The 24,899-nt window shown below is 46.3% G+C and overlaps 1 protein-coding gene across 1 annotated transcript in view; it reads left to right on the forward strand.

Annotated features, from left to right (window-relative positions):
• The window catches only part of CELF2 (CUGBP, Elav-like family member 2), a 156,986-nt gene that overhangs the window by 71,419 nt on the left and 60,668 nt on the right, over positions 1 to 24,899 (forward strand). The window contains exons 3-5 of the mRNA XM_012642188.1: positions 5,199 to 5,247; positions 13,553 to 13,687; positions 22,232 to 22,311. Of these exons, the coding sequence (XP_012497642.1) occupies positions 5,199 to 5,247; positions 13,553 to 13,687; positions 22,232 to 22,311 (264 nt within the window). The remainder of the gene's footprint in view (positions 1 to 5,198; positions 5,248 to 13,552; positions 13,688 to 22,231; positions 22,312 to 24,899) is intronic.

Raw genomic sequence — 24,899 nt, forward strand, 5'->3', positions numbered from 1 at the left:
CGTAAGAGTGACTCTGTAAAAACCCGTTTCAGGTTAAAAATGGCATGTTTTATTGAATCTCATGTTAAAGGTGGTTAGCTCATCAATTGGTGATGGTTGGGGTTAAACAAGTTTCAACGTGAGCTCTCCCGTCGGGGGGAGACCAGCCGTGCCACCTGCCCTCGGCCGTTCCCTTCCCCCAGGGCTCTGTCTTCCAGACTAGGCCTGTGTTCCGCGTCCGAGGACTGAGGCAGCAGCCAGCTTTGGAGAAACCACACTGGACGTCGCCTGGTGTGGTCGAGAGCGCGGTTACTGAGTGCCGCTGCTCTGGGACCAGCCTCACCGCTGTCGCTGCGGCAAGAGGCGTGAGAGCCGTTGCCAGAGCTGTGCGCGGCGCGCTCCGCCTGCAGTTGCCCCGCAGACTTGGGGTGATGGCTTTGCTCTGGAGTTGCACCCTCATTTTCACTTTAATGAGTCACAGCTGGGCTCATCTGCAAGGCAGCGAAGGTCAGCAGAGTCGGGAGCGAGGAGTGTTGGGTCCGGGCAGAGGTCAGCCACTCTGAAGACCAGGGTGGACACCTCAGTCCCAGGGCCCTGCGTGTATAGGGAAGGAGGAGGAGAGGGAGGACCACGGGCTACTCACTCAGTGCGCATGGGATGAAGGGGGCTTTTGCTCCAGCCACAGAGAGAGAGCCACCTTCCTACCAGGGCAGCAAGGATGGAGGCCCGACCGTATCAGAGCCTGCGTCCGCGCCATGCCTCGGCCTGCCGTGGGTGCACGAGCTTAGCCTTGGGGTAGGAAGGACAGCGTGGTAGGGGCCTGTCCTCACAAAGCGCCAACTTGCTGAAAGCCCGAGCAGACCCCAAAGGGACCGTTCCTCGGTGTGCCGCGGTGCTCTCCTCTGAGTGGTCCGCCTCGACTGTGCACGTGATGCCAGCGGCTGACACGCAGTTGCGACAGAGACTGAACCAGGCACCTTCTAAGGAACACGCTTAGCGCCGATCCCCTCGCCGCCAGGGAGGGAGGGAGCGCTTAAATTTTTCTTTTTGTTATGTTTCATTTGTTTTTAAATAAATTGGGCTAGAGACCAAGAAGTTAGCTAGTATCTTGCTGTGTTAACTTTAGGCAAAATGTTCTGCAATGAAATTTTAAAAATTCATGTACAAAGAAATCCTCAAAGAAATCAGTTTAGAAGCCTGTCTTCATAGAAATGTAAACTTGAAGAAATATGTTAAGTCATATTTATTCCCGTCATTCAACAGGATTTATTTCCACAACGATGGCTCCTGCCATTTCTCTGGCGCAAGCACGCTGCAGCCGGAGCCTGGTGTGAGAACTATAGATCTCCTGTTGTCTTTTCAGTTTATGCAAGTACAGCTGAACTGAACGCAGTGATAGGCTCATTGCTGTGTTTCATCATGAAACACTGTAAGTGTCAGAGGCTGGTGTTTATAAGCTTCTTAGACTCATCAAACAATATAGACAGATCATGACAGTGCAGACTACTGAGTATTTTTTTTAATTGTATAAATTTATGGAATACAAGTATAATTTTGTTACACGGATATATTGCATAGTGGTGAAGTCAGGGCTTTTAGTGAGTGAATGTTTTTTTCAGACGCAGCCAATTCTGTGTGGTTATGGAGATGTGGCTCAATTTAATTGGCACGTGTCTCTTAGGAGACCCCTTGCGAGAATTCTTGAAGCTCGTGTGCTCACTTGCCATCGGCAGGAGGAGGAGGTAGCCCCTGGGAACTGGCCTCAGCCCTGACCCTGAGACTTCCTTGCAACTGGCCACAGGTCGCGCATATTGGAATAGTGACTTCCACGTTCTCTGGGCCTTCCCTGGTCTCCTGCTGTCACCTGGGCCCTCCAGGTGTGCACAGAGCATAGCATGGAAGTCCAGCCCCAGCCCCATCGGGCTCTGGCAGAGATAGACCAGGTTCCCTGGTCATGGTGGAAGCAGTGGGGAGAAGCAACTGACCTGTGATTGTGTCTTTAGTTCTTGAGAAAGGGGCTGAGGGTGTGACCTCTGGCTACCAATCCTCGTGCCTAGGGCAGTTTTAATTCAGGGTTGAGTAGACCAGCATTGTTTGCCTTTTCCTTGAAATTCTCCCATCCCTGAACATATTCCTCACTGTTAGTCTTGTTGTGCTTTTTAGGTATTTTGTTTTTGGAGAGTGATCTTGGACCGCTCCTATTGCTTCCTCTATTGGTTAGAATGCCGTGTCGTCATTCTTCAGTAACACTGTGGCCTATTTTCTCTTACCGTGTGTCTTCAACTGTGCTGTTCCCTTCCCTGAATGCCCTTCCCGCATCTTCGGGTTAACGTTAGGATTCCGTCAGGAATGAACTCAAAACACTGCGTCATCTGAGACGCCTTCTCTGGTGTGTCCTTCCTCGGTCTGTGTCGGGCATCTGTGCTCTGTGTTCCCACCTTGCAGGTCTCAGCACACCTGGTGTCACACCTGGTGTCACACTGTGGGACAGGGCTGCTGTGTCTGCCCCTGCTCTGCCACACTGCAAGCTCTGTCACGATGAGAACTCTTCCTCATCGTGCTGTTCCCAGCATCAAACACGGTGTCTGGTAAAAGCAGAAACAAGTGAAGGAATGGGTAGTCCTAAAGTCACTCTAGATCAAACCTTCGGAGCCATTTCTGTTACGGGAAACACTCCCCTTTTTATAACTTGAAACTTTAAACTGGAAAGCCCGTTCTTTTTAGAAGATCTTCCCTGCTCCACTCAAGAAATCTCCCAAAGTTGTCAGAATCGTGAGATTTTCGAGGAAGTGAAACAACATTATGAGAACAACTTCTCCAAACCATTTTTTGTCTCCCTTGACATTTACATCTTGTATGTGATCAGAAATTTGTAACTCAGATGAACTGTTCATGATAATGAACCGTTCTTAATACAGTACTGATTGAACACCTTTCTCTAAGAAGGTCACGGTGCTTTGCATACATTATCTAAATTGTCTTCAGAACATACCTGGAGTCGGGTGACCACCCATTCAGAAGTCACCATGGTCTGACAATTCAGATCTCTGCGAAGTTGATTTTTTTCCCTCACTGGGCCTGGGAAAAACCAAAACAAAGTCCGAGTCTGCGGGGGCCTTAGCTGCATTCTGACTACCGCTCGTACTTTCCTGAGCCTTCCAGATAGTCCTGGGGCAGAAACTGAGCTCATTCTCTCGGCAGCTGCAAGAAAACCAAGAGTCCAGTCTTAGCATAACACTAGCCACAAAGCCACGGAGATGAAGCGTTTGGGAGTTTGGAGGGAGGGAAGCTTCCTTTCTCCCGGGGATATCGCAGGTGCCGTCAGTGAGCGAAGCCTGCGGTTCTTAGCTGAAGGCTCAGACGTCCGGGTCCCACGGCGGATGTTCTGGGGCGAAGCATTGTGGTCTGGAGGCGTCATCGCTGGGATAAAGGCGGGGAGATTAGATTTCTGATCCCGACCGCGTCATAGCCAGCTGTGTCCTTTGCCAAGTCACGTGTTCCCTTCAGACCTGGCGACGGAGAACGCTGCTCTCTGTGGCTGCCGTGGCCCCTGAGAGCCTTAGAGTGATTCTGTCCCCGCGGCTCCCCCGCTCCGGCTGCGGTCCCCCAGGCAGCCCGCAGGTGCGTCCGAAGGCACTCTCCGCGCTTCTCTTTGTGCCTCACTTCTGGTGTCTGTCCCCATTTTTACGTCTGTGCGTGTTGCCGCCCTGCTGGGCTGCAAGCTCCCTGAGGGCAGGAGCCACGTTCATTTCAGTTCTGGGTGCTCTGCGTAACGTGGGTGCACCTGCCCCCCGCTGCAACCTGTGACTCCCGTCTGACTGTGGCCAGCACAGTAACGTGTCTGAGTCTGTCCTGTCTGAAAGTTGCAGCCTCCGTCCTCCCGTCTCCCCCATTGCGGTCAATAGGCGTCCTCACTCACCACATCCGCCGCCGTCCTCCCCGTTTCTCCCCCACTGCCTGCAGTCGGGCGTCCTTGCCCCGCCGCTCCACCGAAGCTGCTTTCCATAAACCCCCTGTAGAGTTTTCTACTGCCAAAGCCACACAGGTACCGTGGCGTGTTCATCGTGGCCTCTGCTGACGCTGGCTCGGAAACTCTCCTCTCGTAATTTCTCATCACATCAGCGCCGGAGCCAAGTACCGTTCTCCTTTCATTTAAATTAGATAAAACCCAGAGCTGGGGCTCGCAAGTGCTGGAAGTCCACTGGGGAAATTAAAGGTTCAGAGACAACGGGACCCATTATAATAAAAGCATTTGCACGGCCAGCGATTCCTCCACCCTGTGGCTTCTGTGTTCCTTGGGGTATGATGAAATAGGAAGCAAGAGGACCTCTGAAAGTGGCTTGAGGGATTTATTTTAATTGGAAATGGTAGCGTCTGTGCTTGGGGCAGGCTCGAATCGCGCCAGTGGAGTGTGGGGTGCCACGTGAGAGCGTCCGGGTCTGCCACGGTTCGGGACCTTGGCCCTGCGTGTGCACAGAACATGATGTCAAGGTCCATGTCTTCCTCCCTCTTTCCTGCCTGCTCTCTGTGTGTCCTTCCGTTCGTCAGTGGCTCTGCACTCCTAGACTTTCATTAGCACTTAATGAAAACTCTATACTGGCACCTGAGTCAGTCAACTGCTAGACCTTCCAAATACTCATGAGACCTGAAAAACCCACGTGACAAACATGACATGGCCAGAAGAGGAACAAAGACAATCTGCATTTAAATTTGTAATAATGCAATAACCATACCCGAATTTTTTTTTCCAGCACATTTTAGGCTCTGCTTATGAAGCACACGCATTTTCTCATTTAATTCTCACAACCCTACTATGCAGGTGTTATCCCCATCTCACAGATGAGGAGGCTGAAGTTCAGAGAAGTTAAGACACATGCCCAGGATCACACAGCTGTAATGAATGGCAGAACCAGAATTACCTATAAGAAAGAGGCAGAGTCTATACTGAGTGGCAGAAGCAGGTTTCAAACTCGTCTGACTCCAAAGCCCGAGCTTTTTAAATACATACTGGGTTCCAGAGCCCCCGTGGCTTCAGAGGGTTAGATTCCTGAATGTAAAACACAGGCTTGCTTTTTAATGTAGTTAATTTTAACTGGGAGAAGTTCGATTATTATTTATGTGCCCCTGAAACAAAATCAGTATGCAAGTTGCTTCAGATTTCTGAGACTGTGTTTACGGTTGTTCAATCTGCCTTTACTGTCTCGCTTTTGTGTTTTTAGATGCATCATCCCATTCAGATGAAACCTGCAGATAGTGAAAAGTCAAACGGTAGGTGGTAACCAACTGTCTATTTTAATAATGTTTGCTGCTGTAAATTGAAGAGTCAGGTGGGGGAGGGAAGAGCCAGCCCAGCTGCTTTTGCTCTTGGGAGGGCAGAGAGCACTGCTCCGGGAGCCTACCGCCGCGCCCGTGGGTCTGGAGAAGCGCACACTCCTCTCTCCTGCCTCGCTGATCTCTGGTGTAAAGATCTGTGAGACCGTGACGAGGAATGCGTTCCATGTCCCTCTGTTTGTGGTTTTCCCTGTAGTGGCCCTATGGCTCCTGTCTCCTCCAGCAGAGCAACATGGCAACACCTGATGGGGGTAAGGGAAGGACACAAGCAGGAAGGGAATTGCCCGTGAAGGATTAGGCTGCCACCTTCTTCTTTCTTTTTTTTTTTTTTTTTTTTTTTTTGGGCTTTCCATTTGTTCCTCTTTGACTTGGAGACTGCCTCATTGCACTCTTCTCTAAGTTGTGCTGCTGCATTTGCATCAGAATTCATTCAGAGTTCAGTCTGCTGATTAAATAAACCTACACTTGGTGCAAAAATATGCATCTGATGAGGTCCATGAAATAATTGGGATTTGCGTCTTCCAGACACGAGGGAGTTGATAGCCACGTTTCTCTCTCTCAAGTTTTTGCTTCCATTTCTACGAGCCACTTTTCCCTGTTTTGTTCTTTTAATTTACTGAAATGTATGTTAAAAGAATCGTCTACCTTCTTAGACCAGAGAGCTTCTCTGTCCCACAAGACTGACATAATCAGCACTGTTTCCTTCCAACAGGCAGTTTTGCACCTCATTAATTAGTAATCAGGGCAGAAGCCATGCACTTAGAGATCTACATATCTGCAAATGTAAATTATGATTGGGCTCTAAATCTCTCCGCGAGGTATTTTTTGCTAATTGTAGCGCATTCCATTTTCTGGCTTCTCCACAGACTACAAAGTTTTGAAGAAAATTCCAAGTCATAGCCCGGTGCTGCCAGCACTTGGTTTGTCAGAGCTTTCCTCTCTCCACAGGGCACTGTAGTGTGCACCTGTAGTCCCAGCCACTCAGAGGCTGAGGTGGGAGGATCGCTTGAGCCCAGGAGTTCAAGGCCAGCCTGGGCAGCATAGTGAGACCCCAGCCCTATATAAATAAGTAAAGTTTTAAAAAAGCTTTACTCTGTCTGGGAGTAGACTTCGGTGCTTTAACCACTGTCTTCTCCTCATCCTTGTACTTTTCTTGGGGTCAATTCCCTTTTTTCTATACTGCTTGATCACAGACATGGCATTTAGTGTCAGAAGTTCTAAAATGTGCTGCTACTTCGTTGTGGGACTGTGACCGAGTCACCGTATTCAGTGATTTGTTGACAGTTTGCTGCGTGCCAGACACATTGCTAGGGGCTGGGGCTGCAGCAATGAGTAAGAAAAGGAAGAAGAAGAAAAGATCACAAGAGACCGTGTCTTGACCTCATGGAACTTACATTCAGTCTCCTGACTTGAGTATCTAGAAGTCACTTCAACACTGGACTTCAGTCTCCTTTTTCTTAAAATGGGATTGTTGGTAACTGCCTCACACAGGTTGACCTTTTCCCCCCAAGACTCCAGTAAGGTGTGTGTTAACAGTGTGTGTAACCATAGAGCATGTCTGTGAACACTGATTCCTGTCATCACCCAGGGGTGCTGCCCTGGCTCTTTGGGGTTCTTCGGTGAGCGTGCCTACCTGTGCAGAAGGCCGTTCTACCTGTGCTGACTTCTTCGGGCCTTTTGCTCTGGAGGCGCCTGCTTATAGTCTGTTCAGTTCCTCACTGGGAGAGAGGAGAGAGGATTTTGTATTTGTGGGATGAATCCTGTCAATACAGGTCATCTCAGAGCTTCTGGCCACCAAGAGATGCTCCCTGTCCTTTGGCCCCATAATTCTCTAAACTGTGTCAGGACAAGGACCATGCAGTGCAAGTCTGTGGAAAAGGCTCTGTCTCATTTCCGAATCTAAGGTAGTTATAAAAACGTGACAAGTTAGAGAACTGAGTTGAAAACATGTGACCCGAGATGCCCCACTCTTTTCCTTCCGCGTGTTCCGCGGTGCAGGTGTGTGCCCTGACTTAGAGAATCCTCCCCACGGGCAGGCTGCTGGGAGTGCTCAGAGCTTTGTTGCTCTTTCTGTCCCGTGTCTACTCTGGACGCTAACGGTAATGTTTGCTTTGGGTCTAGAACCACAGCAACAGAATAAAATCATCTTGGGTGCACCCAATTTTGCATGATCTTGGAAGCCAAGCGGGACTGGGCACCATTATTACTAGGATGAGAGAGTGTCTAAAAATACCATTTTTCGAGAAGCAGCACAGGGTAGTGGTCAAGAACTGTGTTGAGAAGGCTGGATTTGACTCCTGACTCTACACCTGTTGCTGTGTCCTTGGGCAGGTTCCTGACCCTCACTCAGCCTCAGCGCCTGTAGTGTAGTCTGAACTCTCTTTGTAATGCCTGCCTTATGAGGTTGTTTGAGTATTACGTAAATTCACAGCTGTGAAGAGCTTAGCATGATACCTGGCACACAGTAAATATGCAGTATGCTAAATTATGCTAAGTCAGCAGTGTCATTCCACCAGCTGAGGCAGCCGTTCCAGAGTGTTCCGAGCAGCGGAGGCTGGCGCAGCCAGGCTTGGGTGTTCATACCAAAGCATAGATCTGTACATAGCAATGAAAACCCCAAACCTTCTGGTTGAGCCAGTTCTCCCTTTGCTTCATAGATCGTCCAGTGTCTAAATTTCCACTAAAAAAAGTCAAAAAGTTTAAATGGACAGAAAGCTGCTTTTTGACGGGCTCTTCTTTCTGGAGGCTCGAATGGAACCTCAGCTTGCATAGACATGAACAGGTTTCAAGGTTCTCTTTGGACCTGATTGAGGAATCAGGAGAAGTGTATAATTTTCCAAAGCAAGTGATAAAAGCTGCAAGCCTTTTCTGGTTTCACATGGCATTTTTGACAGGTAAGCATAGTTTCAAAAGCTCAGAGAGCACAAAGATTTCTGTGCCTCGGATGCTCTAAATAGCTCCCGTGGTTGTGAAAGAAGTATAACGAGCTCTAATTGCGCTCTTATTGAGTTTACTGACATTTATGGATGGCACAAAGGATGCGTCACAGTTAGACAGTTGCTGTCTTCGTTATCAGTGTGTTCAGATTTCTGAAACTTGGTATTTGCTGAGCAAGAAAGAGCTGCTAATCGCAGATTAATTAGTGATGGACAAATGAATTCCAGAAAAGCAATCACCTTTGGAAGTCTTCGTCCATGTAGAGATTCTGACAAATCGAGCCTCTGGGGTGAGCCCAGAAATGTTAGTATGCTCTCAGATCAGCCCTGCACCGGAGCATTTTCCCCAGCAGACCTCCCAAACCTCCAGGGTCAGTCGACTCTGATTAAGCTGCAGCCTCTAGCACATCTCTGCAACGTGCTGGGCAACGTTATTTCCCGTCCATGTGCTCCTGCTGTGCTGGGTGTCCAAAAGAAAAAAAAAAATCCCACTCTGGATAAGCAATGAAATGCTGAGACTGTTAAGAAGACCACGTAGAATAAATATCCAGCTTTCAGCAGAATCCAACTTTTTTGTTATTTCTCCATTGCAGAAAGTTGAATTGTGGTACATGAGGGGCATTTGAGGAGGTGCGGATTTGGGTACCAGTGTAAACCAGCCCAAACACAGTTTTTCTCTTCCATTCTGTATATGCCATTTGGCTTCTACTTCTCTATTGCTATGCAGAAAAAGGCACCAACTGAGCAAGACTGAAAATTAAAAGCTGTTGCTGAAGTTGGCCTAGCGGTGAGTGATCAGAACAGCACAGAGGTTGCGGTGGCTCTGCGCTAGGTCTCAGCGGTGGAGCCAGCGTTCTCCCTCACGCTTCTCGTTGCGAGGAGGATTGTTTTTACGCTGCAGACAGAGCATTAATCCATCCCACCTTGACCCTCCAACCTCACAGTTTGCTGGGGTCCTTAAAGCCTCGAATCCAGAAATGCCACTTAAGCCACCGTGTCTCTTTCTCAAGGCCTCCAAAACCTCCAGTGTCCGTCCGTGTGTCAAGTTCAGAGCTAGCAGGAGTCACGATAACCAAGCGTCGTCAGGGGAGGCGAAGGCCTGCAAAGCCGCCATAGAAATGGGAATCGCGGGGTGTTCCCACCCAGTCACTTTCTGATTTACTAGAAGATGAAGAAATAATTTTGAAATTCAAAGTGGAGAGACTCACAGATTTGGAGGCAGTAATTAAATGCCATATGTTAGCACTAACACATTGAAAAGTTGTTAATTAATTCAGGCAGCCCCGAATCCAGGTGTGACTTTGACAGATTGTACACCCGGGTGTTAGCACAGACTCACAATTAGGGATTTTTTAAAAATGAAGTTTCCATTCCCCTAACTTAAAAAAGTCACTCCTTGTACTTAAAGGATTAATCCTTTCTCATTATACTGTGGAAGGAGAACTTTGGCCACTGGCGTGGAAGTTCTGTTGCTGTCATTATCGACGGAGGGGCCCCCACCTATGCAGTGCTCCGTACATAAAAGCATTTCCCCACATTCATTCACTGGCTCTCCTAGAGGAAATTGACTTTTCCCCTAGAAGGCAGGGACCTTACCTTTTAATTATTTTTTTTAATTCCCCTGAAGCACCAATAGAGTACAATAAACATGGATTCATTTAAGTAATTGACATCCTTGTAGATTAAAAAAATGAATGAGGGCCAGGTATGGTGACTCATGCCCATAATCCCAGCACTTTGGGAGGCTGAGGTGAGAGGATCGCTTGAGACCCACCTGGGCAATATAGCAAGACCCCATCTCTACAAAAAAATTTAAAAAATTAGTGGGTTATGGTGGCACCTCTAGTCCTAGCTACTTGGGAGGCTGAGGCAGGAGGATGATTGGAGCCAGGAGGTCAAGGCTGTAGTGAGCTGTGATTGCACCACTGCACTTTCAGCCTGGATGACGGAGCGAGACCCTGTCTATATTTTTAAAAAAAGAAAGAAGGAAAGAAAGAAAAAGTCAGATACTAAGTGCCTATAAATACTTAGGAAAAACTCACCCTAGAAAGTCATCAAAAATTGATGAAAAAGTTAAGTGAATTCAAGATAACTATATTGATTTAGAATGTTTACAAAGCTGTTAGGGATCCTTAGAACGGGAATCCTGGGAATAAATTTTATGAATAAATTTTCACCGGAAAATCAAGAAAACTCGAGAGGAAAGCTGGATATGTTGAATCATCTGCATTTGCCACTAAAGCAAACAGAGCCCAACTGTGGAAACCGCAGAGCAGCTCCGGCTGGTGAGAAGCTGGTGTCCAGCGCTCGTTGAGGGGCCCCCGCGAGCGCCGTCAGCCCACACACGCACGCAGAGATGCAAATAGCGTTCCGAGCAGCAGACGGATGATGTAGGTTCCCATTTTTTATTAGCTAATACTTGTTATTTTAAAAAGTGAGAGTTACTGTTGCCTGGCTGAGTTTACCTTAGCGATGGCTAAGAAGTCATCATTTCTCAATGAGTGGTTTCCACTTTCTTAATATTCATCTTAGGAAAAAATCATTTTTCAGCTTACTCAGGAGCTGCGTGTTTAACTTACTGTGGCATCTCCCTGAAGCTCAAAACCTGCGAATTGTTTTAGCTAAATACCGTAATTACAGGTTCACCAGTGAAACCAAGGACCAAGTGGGAATTTTTCATGTGCTTTTGTTTAAAAGCACTAAAATCAGATCTTCAGGGTAAGAAGAAATACAACAGGGTTTTTACTCTCATAGAGATGCCAACCAGAGGTAGGAGTTGCAGAGGGAGAGGGAACGAGGAATCTAGAAGTTTCGCCTCCCTACTCTGCCCCATCTCAGTCAGTTCCATCCCCTTTCTCTCCTGGGGAATAATGCCACGTCCTCCTGGTGCACGTGCTACCAGAACCTTCCCATGCTGAGGAGCTTGGGCGCCCTAGAGAGCCTGCGGGCATCCTCGTGTTGGGGCCACAGAGGCTCTGTCCTGTGGACAGCTCACGCCCAGGGGCCCCCGTGTTTCTGCAGCTTAGTTGTCGCACCAGCACTGCCCGTGACTTGCCAGGCTTTGCCAGGTCGCAGTGGACCAGTGGTACTTGGTATACTCTGAAGGAGGAAGAAGAACTTCATTTGGAATTTCTTCATCCTATGCAGGAGGTCAGGTCCTCAGCAGTCTCCCTCCCTGGAATCAGAGCCCACGATGCCTGTGGCCACGTCTGCTGTGCGTCTCAGCACAAGCCCGGCAGCTGGCTGCTGCTGTCCTTATGCGTGAGCCCCTTCCATGCAGAGGCAGCAGAAGACGGGGTGTGGTGCCCTGAACCCAGGCTGCTCCCTCATCCCCCACGTGTCCCTGACTGCGTACCCGCCTGCGGAGGACCCCCTCCCCCACCAGCCCGTCCACACCCTGCCTGTGCGGCTTAGTCCAGCTTGAATTCCGCAGCCTTCGTCCAGCCTTTCTCAAGCGCTTTGGTGCGCTACTACTTCATTTCACGGAAGACAAAACTGAGGTCCTCAGAGGTCAGCTAGCTGGGTGATTCTGCAAGGTCACACATCAGAGGAAGGGCAACTCGTCCCGGCCACCCCTCTCCCCGCGAGCCTCATCTCCTTCTCCGAACTTGGAGGAGCACGTGGGGAGGTCCAGGCCGAAGACGCCAAGGCAGGTCCCGCCCCTGCGGGCTCGGGGACCCGTTTCAGAGACAGAGCGTCCCTCACGTCTCTTCCAGTCTGCGATTCTATGAGAAGGAGCTTTTAGCTGTGGCTTTTAGGCCCTTCAAGGCCGCACCGTCCCATGTAGCAGTCACGTGTGGCTTTTTTAATTAAATTAAAAATCACTTCCTCAATCACACCAGCCCCTTTTAAGTGCTCGGTAGCCACAGGTGGCTTTAGCTTCTGTGTGCGACAGCACAGACGTGGGTGGCGCTGCTGCGGAGGAAGCCGCCGTGTGACATTGCCACTTTCTGAGCATACCTGCCCGGCTCCCGGAGGGCGCAGACCACGTATTGTAACTTCGCTTCCAGAAGCAACTGGCCCCAGTAAGTCCAGAATAAGGAAGGGCTTGCTGGTTAAATGAACATGAGACACTTACTGTCCAGGGAAGGGGTATAAAGGAAGCAGAAATAAAAGCCAATTAAATGGCAATGACAAGATTATAATACAGATGTGGAACAAAGGTTTATACACAAGTGACTTAAGGCAGAGCCCTTCCCCTGGGGCCGGACGCTCTGTCCTCTCTGGTGCAGCGGGCTTTATTTATTTATTTAATTTTCCGAAGTGGGTTGAAATGGAACAGTGGAAAATAAGCAGGACTTATCCCCGTGGGCGTCCGTGATGTCCTGACAAAAGGCATCTCTCCTGAAAAAGGCTTTAAACATTGTCCAGAAGTCAGTTTTAACCCTGCCTTCCAGGCCAAATGCAGGTCATCTATCTCGAGCAACAGTGTGATTTCGAGGAAAATCTCCCAGGTCATCTGAGGACCTGCTTGCCTTTCCCCGCTGGCGGGGTCCGCGGTCTGCATTTGCATGTTGTTGTCACGATACCTCCAATGCCTCAGTGTTCAGCAAGAATCCTGCCTCCCGGGGGGAGAAGAGTATCGTTCCCTCCCGGTGCTTCTGTGCAGGGGGCGAGCGTGGGGGGGGTCGGAGGCTCTCCTCTCTGGGACTGGCTCCTCCTCAGCTGTGACGGACCTGGCTGGTCACAGCCAGGCGCGGGGACGGGTCAGCACAGCAGAGCCCAGGCCGTGGGAAGGAAGTGCTTTCCTCGCTCTGCAGAGAAACGAGCTCTCCCTGGCCTCTTGTCTAGATCAGCGGAGATACGGCTACTTGGAATAGGGGAGAAAAGTGTCGTCTTTCCTGGAAAGTCTCGTGAGGTGTATTCCTGTTGCATCCCCTCCGCTCCTGTTGGCTTCCTCCCCTGGCCTTTCTCTTTGCCTGTCACTTGAGTTAACATCTACAAAACACCAAAATTAAAATTTGCATCCAAAAATATCCCTATGCAGCAGTAGTGGGTTAGCAATTACACAAGTGCTTTAAAATTGTAGTAAACACATCGCTGTTAGTTTCTGAATGGGAAACTGCCGTTAGTCCCTGCGCCCTATTAAGATGCTTCATTAGTGATACCAAGTGCGCACAGAGAGATGAAACGTTCGGGGAGGGCCAGGTGGGAGGAGGAGGCGGTGCCGGGCGTGTAGCAGGAGGGCGGCTGGGAGCGAGCCTCGGTCTCGCGTGGCTGGGGCCTGTTTTGATGGGGTAATGAGGCATTGATTACAAGAAAAAAGATAAAATGGCCTCTGCTCATTCATTATTTTTATCTCCTAGCCGTGGAAGACAGAAAATTGTTCATAGGAATGGTTTCGAAGAAGTGTAATGAGAATGATATCAGGGTGATGTTCTCTCCGTTTGGCCAGATAGAAGAATGTCGCATCCTCCGGGGGCCCGACGGGCTGAGCCGAGGTGAGTGTGCCGTCTGGAAAGTCTCTCCTTAACTGCTAATCGGAGCTCTGTGTCGTAGTCCAGGTAGATGTAGGCACTGCGTCCAGCGAGAGGTCACCCTATGATATGTCCCCTGCGATAAACTTGAACTTTTCACCGTAGCTGAAATGATCACCTTTGATTTCTCAACTTGAGACGGTCTTAGCGCCAACATATTAGCTCAGGTTGTCACTGTCACATGGAAAGCGGACAGGCTGCCTTACCGGACACAGCCCTTTTCATCTCAGATGGAAGCTGATTTTGGGGGGCAAGGCAGAGATATGGAGGATGAGAAAGGATATTTGCTGTTTCCATCTTAGCCTTCGGGCCTTCTGCCCACGCCTGAAGGAAGCGTGAAGAGTATGTCCTCTTCTCGGTGACAGAAACCGAAAAGAGAGTGTCGAGGTTCACGGGCAGCACAGAGCAGCCATGGACTCACGGAAACTGGGCCTGCCTTGGGGTATTCAAGTTTTATTTCAAAGAGCGAAACTCCTGGTGTCCCGAGCCCAGGGAGTTCTTTAAGTGACAGAAAGTGACTTCATCCTGAAGAAGATTGTAGGTTTTTTTTTGCCACCATGATAGGTGCAAAAGGTGCAGCTCAGAGCCTTGATGAAAACGGGTATTTTTGCAAGCAGCTACACAAAAGAGTTGGAAATAACTGTTCTCTTTCCACATTTGCCTCCCCCTTTGACGATGCCACACGCCTCTTTCCTTAAACCGCTCAGAAGGGTGATGCTGAGTGTTAACAGTGTCTCACTGCAGTTCCCCGAATCAATCCAAGGTCCAAGTGTACATGTAAAACATATTTTTCAGTTCTTACAAGGAGGATATATTTTTGCAACGTGAAGAGGTTTCATTCTGTTATTACTGTAGTTAGCAGTGCAGTTTCTGTGGGGCTAATTAGAAACTTAGTTTCATTCTCAGTTTCTGGTTCTCGGCCAACACCGACACCCTAAGCCACATGTTGAAAGGTTGGGTTCTAATTCTCACCCATCTCACTAGTGTTACCTAATTTCAGCACCATGTGAGGAAGAACATTTGTGTTTTTGGTTTTTAGACATGGAGCTTCATAATGTCAGCTGTTAGAATTGAAGGCCCAGAGAACAAAAGTTCCACCTACAGCCACCCCCAGAACCCCAAAGTGGAGGTAGTCTAGGAAAACCAGCAGGCGGTGGAACAGTGCCAAGCTCTGATTCCTGTATTTTCTTCTGAAGGCGGTTAAAAATAAAGAAAAGAAGAGGGAGGGTGGCATGGAAATCACACTTTGTGCATTCTCTAACCATTCCAAAATTCTCGTTACGTAACACTCACTTAAAAGATGTGATATTGGGCGCGATCCCTGAAAGGCAGATGCGGGGCCTGCGGGCACCTGCGGCTTTTCACCCGGGCCGCCATCGGGTCGAGCCCGACAGTCCAGCGCTAGGCTACACGACCTCTGGCTCCCGGACGGCCTCACTAGCAGGAGGATCCTAGGAGTGCCGTCCTGGCGGTTCGAGCCAGGAGAGCGTCTGGTCACTCCTGGTCATCTGGTTGTCCTGCAGCCGGGATGCACGGATGCCCACGCAGGCAGGCGAACCGGGGGAGAGAAGAGCGTGGGAAAAGGCAGTGTGGCTAAATGAAGAACACGGCATGTCCAAAGACACGATAATGTTTTTGTAATCCCTTCTCTGCTGCCAGTTGAGTGATTAGAATCCCTATTATCTCCTGTTGTTGTCCTCAGTCACACTGCGGCGGTGTCATTGCATTTTTCATTCCCCAGGGTATAGCACGGAGAAAAGACTGAAGGAAAGCCCTCAAATTAGTCACAGCGAAATGTACAGTGCTTAGAGGTCAGCGAACCCAGAACTCCCACTGAAATGCAGCATAACCTTAGTCATTTCATTTTCCTACCTCTATCCCTCAGTTTCCCCATTTGTAAGTGACAGCAGGGAAGATACCTGCCCTGCTTATCTTGTAGGGAGCCGCTAGTCAGAGACGTGGTAGCGTCTTGTCTGAGCGTACCCTCTGCACGGGGCAGAGACCCGGAGTGCGAGGTGTGAATGCCGGCCTGGTCTCTGAGTGGCCTGGCCGGCTTGTGACGCGGCTGTCCGTCTCTCTTTCTCCCTCTGTCCGGTGGGGACAGGAATGGACAGCAGTGCAGCCTGCAGCGTCCAGGGCCCCTTGAGCACCCACTGGTGGTTTCTGCAGATCAGATCGTACAGCAGCTGGAGCTTCCGTGGGCAAGAGCAGGACACAGCACTTAACAAGAGAACCCGGCTCATTTGATCTGCCATTTAGTTGATTGACCACACTTGACACCAGACGCAGCCTGTTCCTGAAACAAACTACGGGAGCCCCCTCCTCGATATTTCATGCAAATGCCGGCTCAGTGTGAAAAGGAGAAAACTCCTCCCTCCCCACCTTTTTTCTCCCAACAGAAAAGTAATTTCTGGTGAACTGACGAGGATTCCCTATTGCAAAAAAAGAAGATACTCATTTATAACCATTTGTTCTGAAACATAAAGACAGACATGGTACGTTTTTCAGTTAGCAGGACCCAGGGACTCCTGGCTGCAGGGGCCTCCGCCTGAATCAGTGCATTTGTTAAAAGAACAATTCTTTCATGCTGCTGTTTTGCTTTTATTAAAGAATTACGGTTTTCAATCAAATATTAATAAACGTCTCCCATTAGTGGCACTGCGGATAAAGCATTTCTGTTCTCAGTGGCTATGGCTGCCTCAGCGCTTTGAAAAACAAATAAAAATTAAGTAAAACGAAGGCTCGGCTGCTCTGAAAAGTGCCTTCTGATACAAAAATCAGGGTATGGGCCGGGCGCGGTGGCTCACGCCTGTAATCCTAGCACTCTGGGAGGCCGAGACGGGCGGATTATTTGAGCTCAGGAGTTCGAGACCAGCCTGAGCAAGAGCGAGACCCCGTCTCTACTAAAAATAGAAAGAAATTAATCAGACAACTAAAAGTATATAGAAAAAATTAGCTGGGCATGGTGGCGCATGCCTGTAGTCCCAGCTACTCGGGAGGCTGAGGCAGAAGGATCGCTTGAGCCCAGGAGTTTGAGGTTGCTGTGAGCTAGGCTGATGCCACGGCACTCTAGCCCGGGCAACAGAGTGAGACTCTGTTTCAAAAAAAAAAAAAAAATCAGGGTATGAACTGTTCAGTAAGAAAGTTTTTAAATCAGACTGTTTGATTATGAGGGAGGTTGAGTTGAGAGTTGAGTGGTTCACTTTTCTCTTCCTGCCGTTGCCCAGTTCACCTACGAGAATGAAGACAAAGGAGGGGGTTGGTCGAGCTGGCTCCCCCCAGGTTTCTGGTGCCACTTCAGTAGTTTTAGTCCCTCCCTAGAAGCCTCCTTGACGCAGCCCCCACTGCATTAGCGGTGCCCCGCCAGGGCTGGCGGGACCCCCCGGCTGTGCCGATCAGACCTCGCTACACTTTCAGTTAGAATCATCGTCTGTCTTTAAAAAGTCAAGATCTACCTATTGGTAAGAAAAAATATTTTTAAAGTCCCATCTTGACTGACAACACCAGCCCGTGTTCCAGCACAGACACCCTCGGGAAGTTGTCACGCCTCTCCACACGGAAAGCACCTAGCACCTTCCAAGCACCTGAAGCTACTCAGCACACGCTGGTGTTCTCCGTCTCTCGGGGCAGGACGCCACGTCCAGGTGTGCATTTCCCTCTTTGGGGCCAGTAACTCATCCTGCCGTCTCATTCGGAAAACGTGGTTTGAGATGCTCTCAAGCAACTTGACACTCAGAGAGTTGCGCGGCGGCAGCTCAGCCCCGGCGCCGGCACCGCGAGCCCACGCGCGGCCATTCAAGTGAGATGTTTGCTCCCAGAAGCAGAGCTTGCGGCTTCTAAGCCGAATGTGCTTATTTGACTGTGTCACCTTAGCATGTAGATTTCCTGAAATACGCACATTCTCGCCCATAATCCCACGGTCAGAATGGGCTGTTCAGGTACAGCTGACGGGGTTTTCTGCACCAGGGCAGTTGAGGATCTGTGACCTGGAGACAGTGAAGGAGTTTGTTTCATTTTTCTTTCCCACAAACTGGAGTCAGATCTTCACTGCCATGTAAGGTAACTTTCTGCTTGTTTAAGAATATTCCAGCTGTGTTTATGGTGTTCCAGCGTTCCCCTGCCAAAACCCTTGACAAATGAATTGGCAATATTTTCAGGGATTTTGGAGAGCACAGACTGGATTTAGCCATTAAATCCTCATTTGTTTCTGTCATATCTGATCAGGATATGGGGGTAAGGCTTTTGACTATTAAAACATGTATGCAGGGAGGACTCAGTTTTGATCACATTTTAGCTCTGCTACGCAGTACCTAAACATGCAGACGTGTGGAAACTTTCATCCCATGCCCCTGGATGACGGACTGTATTTTGCCCTCTTGTTCTCAGTAGTCTTCCAGTCTCATCTCAGCGATGAGATTTTGCCACCTATTAAGTAGATCCTAATCTGAACCCAGCCTCGGATGCTGTACGTGAATGATGTTTCCCTGCCAATTTAAAATAAATTAGCCCGACGTCAGGGATGGTGCATGAGAGTATTAGAATAATTTTTATGCCCCAATAGTAGACTGGTAGCATATGTTTAATAAGTCAAATCCTGCCACTGCTAAAAAGATAGAGCAAAGAAAATTGGCTGCATTAAGATCTGTCTTTGGCTAACTAGGAATTTATAAACAAGTTTTCCATAAGTCGAACGCTCCTTCATGCTGCACAAGTTATTTTAAGTAATGCTGCTTTCAGTTGAAATATAGCAGGCTTCTGCACCTCCTACAAAAAAAAAAAAAAAAAAAAAAAAAAGAAAAGCACAAGGCCCTGGCATTGTTCATGCTTTTAAAAGCGCCTACACTTTTTCTTTGGGGGGCGGGGAGTAGGGGGCGGTGTGCAGAGCAAGAATTCATCTAGTTCTCTAAAAATTTTCTTGCAGCTGAGAAGAAAGGTATAACACCTGAGTTAAGATATCCTTTAAGTTGAAATGACAAGCATAATAGATGTGTTCCAAAAATCTTCTCTGTGGCAGGGCTACGTGCTTTCCTTAGATCTTATCTGTAGGAGGAAATTACTTTGAGAAACCTTTCCCCAGTCAATCATTTATCTGTTTTAGCAGCAAGAAGGCAACCTCACTGAAATAAGAGGAATCTAGCTCCTTTCATTTCTATTAACAATCTGACATCCTGAAAGTGGAGATAATAAATTGCAAAGGTAAATTACAGGTTGGCCACATTTACAGATGGATTTTTTTTTCTATTTTGTATATTTGGAGGTTTTAAGACAGTAATAGACATGCTATCTTACCTAAAACCCCTCCCCAGCAAAAGAGAAATGTGCAGCTTTATCTTTTGGCCACCTGTATCCTTTTTTTCCCCCAGCCTAGTTTCTCCAGCTTTTTTTGGTCAGTAGCCAGAAAACTGATTGCTGAGACAGTCTAGAATAGCTAAGGCCTGACCCTACAAGATCAGAGCCATTGTCCTTTCCAGACCCTATGAACTCTACTGCACCCAAAAGCTCACTTTTAGTAGGAGAGAGGGGACAGCTACGACCTAAATTATTTTTGTCCAATGGACAGCCTTCTAGCTGGCTTGGGAGAAAAAGCTAGCAGCCAGTCTTAGCAGGGGCATATATGCGATCCTATGTTATTAAAAAGCCACAGATTTGGAGGCCTAATCCTAAAGCCCACCAGTATGTTTTCTGTAGTGATAAAAAGAAAATTAAAATCTCTCCCTAGGAATTACCATGACCTCCTGTTTTAGAGAAATCACAAAGGTTAACAAACTCCCATTCCAAGAAACATGTGGTTCTGAAGTTGCTTAACTTCATCCAGAGTGGCACAGAGTGACATTTTTCAACATGCACCCCCACTTGATAAATGACACAGTAATTTTTTTTCTCTTAAGTAACTGAACACAGTACAGAACTTGACAGAATCCCCTAAGGAGACAGCTTCCCTCTTACTGCACCACCGCCAATGGAATTAAAAGGTTAAAGAAGTCATCAGAGTTGTCAGATCAGGTTTTTGGATGGGGTAAGAACTGTATAATTAGAAGCATCAGTCGAGTTTTTAATTGCAGGTTTCATAGAGGAAAGGGCAATGGTTCGAGTTTATAGAAATGTGATTTTATTGTTCTATTGCTAATACTTCTGAGACCTGTTAATTGCTGTATCTTACTAAGTTACTGACAAAAGTTCTGCTTGTGTGAAATTGTGGTAAATGCATAAACTGTGCCTTATTGATTCTTGGTGACATTTTATGTGTTTTTTATGCATTCTTAACCTCCATTTGGAAACTGTCAATTTGGCACATGTTCCTGAATAGTAAGAGCAAATGCAACGAATGCAACAATCTTCTCGACTATTGACAAGCAGAATTAGTCCAGGCTTCGCACGTTTCAAATATATCTCCAGATTTGCTTTTCTTCCCCATTGGAGTTTCAAGAAGTAGAAAAATTAAAACCTCGTAGCATTATTTCCTCTGTTAATAATGTCGGTGATGATCATGATGCTTCTGAAGAGATGTTACTTTGAAGCAGATGGTAAATTTGGACTCTTATCATCTTAGAGCTCAGCATCAATATGGAAGCCAGTAGAGGTACTGTCATCTGTCTCGCACTCTGTTATACACATCGTCCGGATGCCTTATAGAAGGCCACAGAATTGCTTTTATTGATGACAGAAGCTGCAGTCAGTCTAGGTACAGGTAGCGTGTTTAAATAGCAAGCCTCATCAGCTGCCTTGCTGTTGGAGAACCATATGAAACAGCTCTGCATTCCTAGCGAGCTGGACTTCATTCAGGCCTCTTAAGGCCAACTTAACCAAGAGGGGAATGTGAGACGAATTTCCCATGTACTGACAGTTTCTGTGTATTAAAAATTACAGCATGATGCGGAAAAAAATGCATTGACTTATTCTCATGACTGGATGTCGTTGTGCTTTGGGGGTGATGGGCAGGCCTTGCTTTCTCTTATTGCTGTTTGATTAAAAGGTGCCACTGCTACAGGATTGACTTGATAATCTCACCAGGTGCACATGCAGAACAAAAGAAGGAAATATATTTCATGGCTCACAAATTGATTTACATAAACCAAACAATCTGCTGGTTGTTTGAATGTAGAATGTTCTATTTTGCTTATTGGCCACAGGGGCAACAATCTTACATTGTCGATGCCAGAATTCTGCTTTCATGCATTCGCTCTGAAATGACAATGGGCTCCAGCCTCTGTGTTTAGATCTGCTTCATTTGGAAATCTTTTAAGTAGTAATAATAATAATGCTTTGAGGAAATTGAGTGGAACACTGAATTATTCTCTGATACCTAAGTTCATACTGTGCAAGGCTAAAGAAGCCGAAAATCAATGCACTTTTAAAGTCATTAGAGATCATAAGTGAAATAAGTCTGTGTTGCTTTAGCTAAGCTTCTAGTGTGCTGTGGTATTATTATAAAATCAGCCTGAATCTGCATTAATTTCACAGTCTTTTTCTCTCAGAAGCCCAAGGGTGCATGATGAATAAAATGTAAATTTGAGAAGGCAGTGTTTTTATTAGTGAAAAGCTCAATGAGCCGTGTAGTTGGAGCAGTGACCTGCATGGTGGCCAGCGCTGGTACAAGAACCAGGAACGAGCAGTGCAGAGTCTAGTTAGTTTGCAGCACAAGGAACAATAGGCATGGGAAGTTTTGCAGGTCTCACAGTGGACATTCAGAGAAATGTACATTGTCTTGTGTATGTTAGACTTCAGGTCAGATCTGATACAGTTCAGAAATTCACAGTTTTCGAAAGTCATGAAGGTGTTTATGCGAATAAAAATACCAATACAAAATTTTAAAGTTTACTGTATATGCACTGTTGAATATTCTCAGAGTCATAGAGCATTTGTTTTGTTAATAATTAATAATTACTAAACAGCTTGTAACACATTTGGTATATTTGTCTGGATTTGAATAGCATCAGTTTATATTTCTACATATATATATTTTTTTAACTACCCAGAAAGGGAGCAGATATATTTATTTGCTGACATTTTGAGCTCTTGAAATTTATTTGCTAATTTGCCCTTGGTGTGAGAATTTTCTTATTTGCTTCTTAAAAAAAAAAAAAAAAAATAGAAGATAAAATTGGAAATACAAAGCCCTGATGTGTGGATGCCCTCAGTAAAGATCACCAGCCCAGGAGAAAATGGAAAAATAGCAACTTTTTATTTTAGAAAATGCAGACTAGATCTTGCTAATTTCAAACCCTGTGGCTAAAAACAGTACCCAACTTCCTCCCCTAGTTTCCATTAAAAAAAATAAACTAATAAATAAATAAATCTTTCTGCTTTGGTCAGATTAGCAAGTCAGCACTGTGAAGAAAAAGCAAAATAAGATAAAACCAAAGAGAGAAGTTGTTTATTTTTATGTACTACTGAGAACAGTGTCGTCTTGTGGCAGTTCTCGTAGACTGTGTTGGTTTAACAAGCGTCCAACCCTTTTGTCTTGTTGTTTTTTGTCTTTCCTGCTCCCTGTCCCCTTGTTTCCCACAGGCTGTGCGTTTGTCACATTTTCTACAAGGGCAATGGCACAGAATGCAATCAAAGCCATGCATCAGTCTCAGACCATGGAGGTACTGTATCATCTGCCCTTTCTTTGTTTTCTTTGTGCAAATGATGGGGAATGGTAAAGCAATTCTCTCCTGTGTGGATTGTTCACATGACAATCACAGATTTAAACTTTCACCATCTCGATTTTCATTCATTCATATTCATTCTCATTCTCTCTCTCTCTTTCCATTTTTCCCCTAACGACTTGAAATGCATTTAGTAAAACCTTCCACTTGCTCTACAGTTATTTTTGGAGCCTTTTATTGCAGCAGCACAGGTCCTGCGATGTAAAGTCATGATGCACTTTAAGCAAAGTGTCATTCTGGACCTAAAGGATCGAGTACATTCCCCAGCTCAGCGTTGGTATGGATGAAACAGTAACAGCCCCCGCCCCAAAGTGCAGCCCTGCACTGAGTCAAAGTTCTTCTTGTTACGTGGGGCCAAGTTATTTATAGTCGAACAGAATTGTGTTTCTGCATCAAGAATGCTGGAGAAAGTTAATACTTCTCCCATTTCATTTAACAGTGGAAATGCTAATTTATGAGTGTCCCCTGAAAAATGAGATTTGTCTCCTTGCTAAAAAAAAAAATGAGCAATGACAAAGAAACATAAAGGCTCAAATTCGCTCTCCTAATGAGAGATAGTAGCTTTAGGGGAAGATAAACCACTGGCGTGGGTGTCCACCCACCAACATAGATAGATGGCTCTGTACTTTTAGTCTGTGATTTGGGTCATGGCCTTTCAGAATTTTGCACAAAAGCTTTCCAAGAGTGATATGCTGTTACTTCTTCTGTATTGTCCGACAGAGCCATTTGGGAGTGCATGTTCTGCTGTACTGTGTACACCGTATCTCTGTGTATGGGTGATCTTTTCTGGAGGTGGCCTTGTGGTGTTATTGAAGCTATGTTCTCATATTTTTTAAAAAAATATTTTCAGTTTTATTTAATGGTACAAAAAACTTTTTATGGATTGAGCTTCTCTTTTGGCCCCATTTCGTAGGGGTTTTATTTTTTTCTTCGTTTGTTTTTGTTTGTTTTTTGCAATGCTGCCTCTCCCAAAGCATGCTGGGAGCTAAGTGATCATTATGCGTCATGTTTTGTGGGCAACTTTTTTTATAGTGAATCAAAAGGTGGGTGCAAAGGGGGGAAGGAGTGTGCATGGCATTGTCATTAAGTGTTTACTGTACTTTTCTGAGTTGTGATACCAGCATTGCAAAGCCTATTGTCTTTTTTGAACATTCATTTTGACTTTGATATTCCTAACATATCTTATATAATCAATGTGTTTTCCTTTCAGTGCAATGCATTTTTAAGACACTCACACCCCCCTCCCTGAAGGCAAGCTCAGGTGAAAGTCGGCCATGATAGGAAATGATTAGCAGGATTTGTAATATATAGGAAATCTAGTCTTATAAAACACAGTTACTTGTGTGCCAATGTTTTGGGTCCCCCTTTCTCTTCACTTAGGCTGCCCCATTATTACGGATTTCCAGCCACATCTCAGCTTGGAGATAAAGATGGAAGTGCTGTTAGGAAAACCAAAAAGTCTTTGCCTGTATTTATCCCCCATATATGTGTTTCATTCTTGATTATTTTTATTTCCATAATTTAGTGATTTGTCCCCATAGTGGTCTCCCTTTAGATAATTATTTTTAACCTAAATTGTTTCAATTCTGTCAGAAACATTGCCATCCCCATAGGAGCCCCCCGAGTAACACAGAGCCACAGCTGACGGGGCTTTCTCCTGTGTCACTGTAGAAGTAGCGATCAAGACCCTGAAGCAGAACTGGGTATGACCCAAAACCGGGGAAAAAATACGTTCTCACAACGGGAAGACTTTGTTAGAGCAATGGGTCGTATTTAAGACCCCCTTGACCCTTTATTTATATCTCCATTATGAGAAAATCAAATTTGGTGTGCTTGTTTTTAAAACTGGACATCCATGCTTAAACAAGGGGCCCTCAGAAGAAGAAATTTCTTCTTCCAGAAAACAGACATTTAAATAGGCCATATATTATGCAGTTACATAGTTGTACACCTGACGTTTGTTTTTTTAACTAATTACGTTATTTTCAGGACTCTGGCGTACATCTTTAACCAAGATGTATTATCTGATTCAGAAGGATGTGAACATTAAAAGAACAAGGTCTCGAAAACAGTTTTATATTGTGCTATTTCTTCACTCCCCTTCACACTCTGCCCAGCCTGTTTCCTCTTTCATGGTTTATACGAGTCTTTTTAAAGCCATCATCATTGGCCTAATTTTCTGCTTTTATATCATTTTTTAGTGTTTAAGGAAGAAAAAAAGAACAATAAGTGTACTGTGAGGAGGAGATGCTATAATTTGTTACCGAACAAATTTGACACAATAACGCTTTTCCATGCAGAACCCCTTCTCTAAATAATTTTCATCTTCAGAGTGTTTTGCTCTCTTCAAAGTGTCGAAGTGCTGAAACGTGGAGCAGATAAAGAAAAATGAATTATAGATTTTTTTCAATGATGGAAATATTACTTTTATGCGATTGACTGACATTTAACACCCCGTGACTCTGCCTGGCGTGGCTGAAGACCCGTAGGCTGGAGATTGAGCCCTGAAACAGCTTCTCATTTTT

The sequence above is a fragment of the Propithecus coquereli genome, unplaced genomic scaffold (assembly GCF_000956105.1).
Source record: "Propithecus coquereli isolate 6110/MARCELLA unplaced genomic scaffold, Pcoq_1.0 Scaffold177, whole genome shotgun sequence".
NCBI lineage: Eukaryota > Metazoa > Chordata > Mammalia > Primates > Indriidae > Propithecus > Propithecus coquereli.